This window comes from Cryptomeria japonica, chromosome 10 (genome assembly GCF_030272615.1).
Source record: "Cryptomeria japonica chromosome 10, Sugi_1.0, whole genome shotgun sequence".
In the NCBI taxonomy this organism is placed as follows: Eukaryota; Viridiplantae; Streptophyta; class Pinopsida; order Cupressales; family Cupressaceae; genus Cryptomeria; species Cryptomeria japonica.
The window spans coordinates 698,799,041-698,804,751 of record NC_081414.1 but is presented as its reverse complement, the minus strand read 5'-3'; the positions used below and the strand labels follow the sequence as shown (position 1 = coordinate 698,804,751).

Here is a 5,711-nt window from a genome sequence, read left to right as displayed (position 1 = left end):
TTTATTTCCTTACTTACAACTAAATATTTGAAGTACACTAAGTATTCCTCACACGGGCACATATAATATATTGTTTAAAAAGTTGCTTCCCATTACCTAACTTAAGTTGACACCTAAGACCAAACCCTAGTATATCATGACCAATTGAAAGAGAAAAGGAGAGCATTGTTATAAAAATCAAAAGCAAGCTGGTCACATGCATTGTCTAGTTGGCATTACATTTCCTAATGTCTTCACATGAACGCACGGAAAGAAAACAACTACATCTAAATCCTCTTTTCCTTTCCCCTGCATTACTTTATTTCTGTAACCGCGTACAGCTGGAACAAAAACTGATAAATTCTCTGGTTTTTATTTCTATATAGACATGAAATCCAGGGGAGCTTACCTCAAAGCGTGCTCTGAAATTGTTTTGAAAGATGAAAGGCGGAGAAGCGATGGCAGAAAGAGGAGTAAGAAAGAAGAGAGCGTGGAATATGCTGCGGATGACTCTGTTCATGATCAGAAAATGTCTGTTGAAGCGCAGGAATTTGCTGGAATTAGACGTGCGCGTAAGAGGGAAAGTGTTCGCCAAGATCTTCAGAAGTTTGATCTCTCATCGAACCCCTGCATCTGATTCTCGCGGACTGAACGGCCTGAGAGAATACGAATTTTCATGCTCCAACAGCCCTGCAACCCCTGCTTTACAACACTTTGCAAACAAATTAACGAGCCGCCGCAATTTTCTTTCCTGCTTTCAGCCCGATTTTACCTTTGAAGACAAATATGAGTCCCCTAGGTTTGTGTTCAGTCCTTGCGCGATTACAGAAGGTGTCACTGCCCGGCCTTTTGAGAATCCTGCACGCGCATTTCAAGAAGAAGACGATCAAGAAGATCGAAAAGCTGAAGAATTTATTGCTAAATTTTACAACCAAATGAAATTTCAGCGCCAGATTTCACTGTTGCAGTACGAAGAGATGCTGGCCAGAGGTGCCAACTGAAATGTCATTGAAATGCAAATACTGTTACCTGGTTTTTATTGCTGTCTGGCAGGGTGCCCTGTTTTGGACTTCGCATATGAAAAAGCCCTTTTTTTTTTTTAGTTTTTATAAATTCCTTTGCCGTTAATGCCTTTTTTTGGTTTCACGGATTGATTATATATATTAACTTTGGAGCATTTCCAAGGGATTTGAGATTCGTTGTATTTTTCATTTTTTAATAAATAATTAGAGACAATAAATGGCTTGTTTTACAAGTATTTCTCATATGAATCACAAGAGACTGATCTTCATTGTATTTTTTTATTTTTTAATAAATAATTAGAGACAATAAATGACTTGTTCCATATTCTCATCATGAATTACAAGTTAAATGATCCATCTTCAAATTCAAGATGATGAAGACGATGGTTAATTGTAAGGGAATAAAAGAGTAAAAATCTTAAAGTGAACTAGATAAATGCTTACAGTTAAATATATGAATATTCAAGATGATGAAGATGATGTCTAATTGTAAGGAATAAAAGAATAAAAATCATAAAGTGAATTAGATAAATGCTTACAGTTAAATATATTGATTTAGATATAATGAGTTAGTGAAATGTTAAATAGAAATAATATTTTAGAAATTAAATGTTATGTTATGGGAGTAAGGTATTTAGTTTGAAATGTTACATGTAACATGTTTTTTATTGTGTAGAAATGGATGCTCTTGGGATATTTATTGTTTTGAAATCAAAATGGTTTCAAAATTTTCTAGATGTCAAATATGAGCCCCTTAAAAGTAAAACTTGAGCTATGTACAACTAATTGTATGTGCATAATTTTCTTGTAACTCATATGATCAAGTTGATGAACTATGACTTCTGAAATGATATGTACCTTCAATCTCTTAAATCTAAATTTGTTAAGGAAAAATAATATTTAGAAATTAGTTTAAGGAAGCTATCAAATTGTGAGGATAAATTTCTCCTCAAAAAATCCCCTTGTCCAAATTTATACCACAAACGCATGTTCAAAGCTAACATGCACTCAAGCATGCAAGTTTCTTGTATACAAATGTCAATGTGATGGTTTCTTTATATAGTGCTCCATGTTGAAATCTTCTTATAATGATTTTCTCATTTGATCAACTATATGAAATAATTGTGCAAACTAATATATTTAAATACTAAGACATAACAAAAAGTCATATAAACATGTATCAAGTTAGACTACAATGGCTAGTGGAAAAGGGGTGGAATCTACTATTTGAATTTGAAAATTAAAATTTAGAAATCAATCCAAAGCCCTTGAGTAGACCTCAAGGTGGTAATGGAATGTATGGATATGCATACAAATATGGGTGTAATAAATGGCTAACAATGGGAATATGTAGGGGTGATAAAGTCATATGTATAAAGATGAGTGCAAGCAAAATGTAAAATGGGATTGGATAAGGACCCCAATAGATGAACTAAACTTAGGAAAATAGTACATTTGTTGTTGATATATAATCATATTAAGATATTCAATCAAAATGGGCATACAACAAAATAGAAATTTGCATGGGTATTATTACAATAGTAAGTTTAAATCTTATTTTAAGAGGCTTTCATATGATAATTTTTGTGATAGAATTGGTATTTATAACAAATAAATTACCTAGATAATATAATTCACTTGTATTGTTCAAAAATAATAATATTTCTCGTTGTAGAGGTGATGAGGTCAAAAGTATATCAATACCTCTTTTTCCATTTATTTTGGACTTGAATTTTTTATCCTTGATTTGATAGTCTACTATTTAAATAAAGTATGTTTTACAAAAATATTGTCATTCATCCTTAAGTTAAGCTAAACTTGAGTTTCCTTCCCTAAGGATCTCGATCCAACCTTAAATTTTTTGTTCTCAATTCCATGTCAAGCGTACTCATGTGGTCTTAAACCTAATTAAGGATCACAAGTGCAATCTTGGCCCCCATTTTCTAAAATAAAAAAATTTAATCATAGGCTCAAATCGACTTGGCTCTAACTAGCCATTACTCATTAAGTGTGAAGTATTCAAGTTTGAACACTGGGTGAAATTGTGAATTGCATAAAATGACCAAACCCTAAGTCATTTAGAGCATCAAAAAACTATCCATGAGAGATTTTGGAATATTTTTCAATTAGATTTGTTCACTTTTGGTTTAAACTATGTGCGAAATCTTTTCATTATTAATGTTTTGGGTCATACTACATGATCCATATCAAGATGAAAGAAATAGATAGAGAGTAGATTTGAAAGAATAGTTGTACACTCATGAAAATATATAGAAGTAGGGTGGAATATTCTAGGGCCTAGAAGATAGAAAAGGGGAGGCTGAGAGAAAAACTCAAAATTAAAAATATATATATAACAATCAAAATCAACAATTTATATAACTATGTAATATGTATAAAATCAAAAAATATATGTTAGGTTTACTACAAAAGGAGAAAGAAGAAGAAAAAGAATAAGCAAAGAAAAAAATACCAAAAAATAAAAAAGGCTAATAAAATGCAAAAATTGAACATATGAATAAAGTATTAAAAGAACCAAGAAAGTAAAAGGAAATATATCTATATGTATAATACCAAAGAAAAAATTGATTAGGTTTAAAACAAGAAAATAATTATATAAATAAGCATGCACATAAGATATAAGAAAATAATTTTAATGAAATAAAAGAAACAAGAGGAATAAGCAAGCAAAAGCATGATTATCTATATAAATTCAACAATAAAGTGAATAAAGAAAATATAGTAAGTGAAAAAATATATATTATATATATAAGAGGTAACGCACAACAAAACAATAAATAAATAAATAAAATTAAAAAAAATAAAAGTGAAGCAAAATAATACAATAATAATAATAAATATACACATATATAACACAAAGGAGAAAAAGCAATTGTTCATAAATAAAGAAAAATATATAAAAAATGAATACTAGAATATGAATAAACAAAGAGAAAAAAATGACTATAAATATGAAAACCTCAACAAAAGGATAGAAAATAGTGAAAGGATGAAACTAAACAAAGCAAGGACAATAACAAAAAAGGAGTAAGGAAGTAGTGTGGGGAGAGAAAAGGGGAACAAGAGGGGAGGTGCAGGTAAAGGAGGGGTTGGAAGGAGTTCAAGTGGGAGGTTGATTGCTAAGGTTGTGAGTATGCTAATTTTTTAGGTGATTTAAAAGGGGTCATCTAGTGTAACTAAGATTCCAACCACTATCTCAATTAAGGTTAGAATGGTGGCTAGCAATTTCAATACCCTCCTCAAGTTTTCTCTTGAAGTAGTTACTCTCCTTGATCAAGATTTGAATCTCCTCCTAGGGGATGTGGTATTTGGTCTTAGCGGTGTATTTAGGAAGGGCAGATTTTAGGACTCCCTCATGTGTCTTATGCTTGCACAATGCTCTTCGATTCTGGTTTCAATAGAGAGACCTTTTTCACCAACTTAGGGGAGTCCATAAGAACAAACTATTTTGTAGACTCCAACATTAAGGAAGGGGTCTAATGGGTCTTTGGCAGAAGAGATATGGTTTCTATGGACTTTACAAAATAGTTTGTTTATTGATCTTACTTAATGTGCTTTTTACTTTATTTATTTATTGTTCTTACTTACTTTATTTACTTATTTACTTTATTTTCTTTATTCACTTTATTTATGAATTTATATATATAGTCTTGATTTTCCTTGCTTATTCCCCTTGTTTCTTTTATTTCATTAAAATTAATTTCTTATATCTTATGTGCATGGTTATTTATATAATTATTTCCTTGTTTTAAACCTTATCAAATTTTTCTTTGGTATTTTATATATATTTCCTTTTACTTTTTTGGTTCTTTTTATAGTTTATTCTTGTGTTCAATTTTTGCATTTTATTAGTCATTTTTTTTGTTTTTTTTTTCTTTGCTTATTCTTTTTCTTCTTCTTTCTCTTTTTGTGGTAAAACTAATATATTAGTTGATTTTATATATAATACATAGTTATATAATTTGTTAATTTTGATTATTATATATTTTTGTTTTTTTAATTTTGATTTTTTCTCTCATCCTCCCCTTTTCTATATTCTAGGCCCTAGAATATTCCACCCTACTTCTATATATTTTCATGAGTTTACAACTTTTCTTTCAATTTTGTTCTCTATTTCTTACATCCTAATAGTGATTATGGATCATGCAGTATGATCTGAAACATTGATGATGAAAATATTTCACACACAGTTTAAATCAAAATTGAACAAATCTAACATTATGGACTATGGAAATCATATGACTAATATTTTTCAATTGTAATTCAAACTCATCAATCAACATCTATATATATATACTGTGCTCAAGGCATGTAGTTAGGACACCTTAGTTCTAACTTTCTTTATTGTAATTACTAATAAAGGCTTTAGACAAATATGTTTTGTAACCCATTTTGAATAATCCTATATACTTGAAAAAAATTAGTTATCTTGATTATAATTAATATAAATATAGGTTGTGCGCTATTATTTTAACACACATTCTTTATATTGTATTTGTATGAGGTGAAAAATGATGATGACAAATTATTGTAAAACTACAAAGATCCAACCACAAACATTCCTAGTTCTACAATAAAAACATTCACCATACACCAATGAAGAAACCTAAGAACATGCAAATTAACAAATTGAAACAATAATACCATTCACATGCCAAGTAGGGTTTGATCTCCATTGTCTCCTATCTC

General features: G+C 29.9%; 1 protein-coding gene across 1 annotated transcript; it reads left to right on the top strand.

Annotated features, from left to right (window-relative positions):
* The first annotated feature begins 316 nt into the window (after positions 1-316).
* LOC131040479 (uncharacterized) lies at positions 317-1,234 on the top strand. Its single transcript, XM_057973417.2, has one exon. It carries the CDS (start codon positions 420-422, stop codon positions 978-980), a length of 561 nt encoding a protein of 186 aa, XP_057829400.1. The 5' UTR covers positions 317-419; the 3' UTR covers positions 981-1,234.
* The last annotated feature ends 4,477 nt before the right edge of the window (positions 1,235-5,711 follow it).

What these genes read in the sequence shown, in the direction of transcription:
- LOC131040479 (XM_057973417.2), top strand. Translation starts at nt 420, where the DNA reads ATGAAAGGCGGAGAAGCGATGGCAGAAAGAGGAGTAAGAAAGAAGAGA.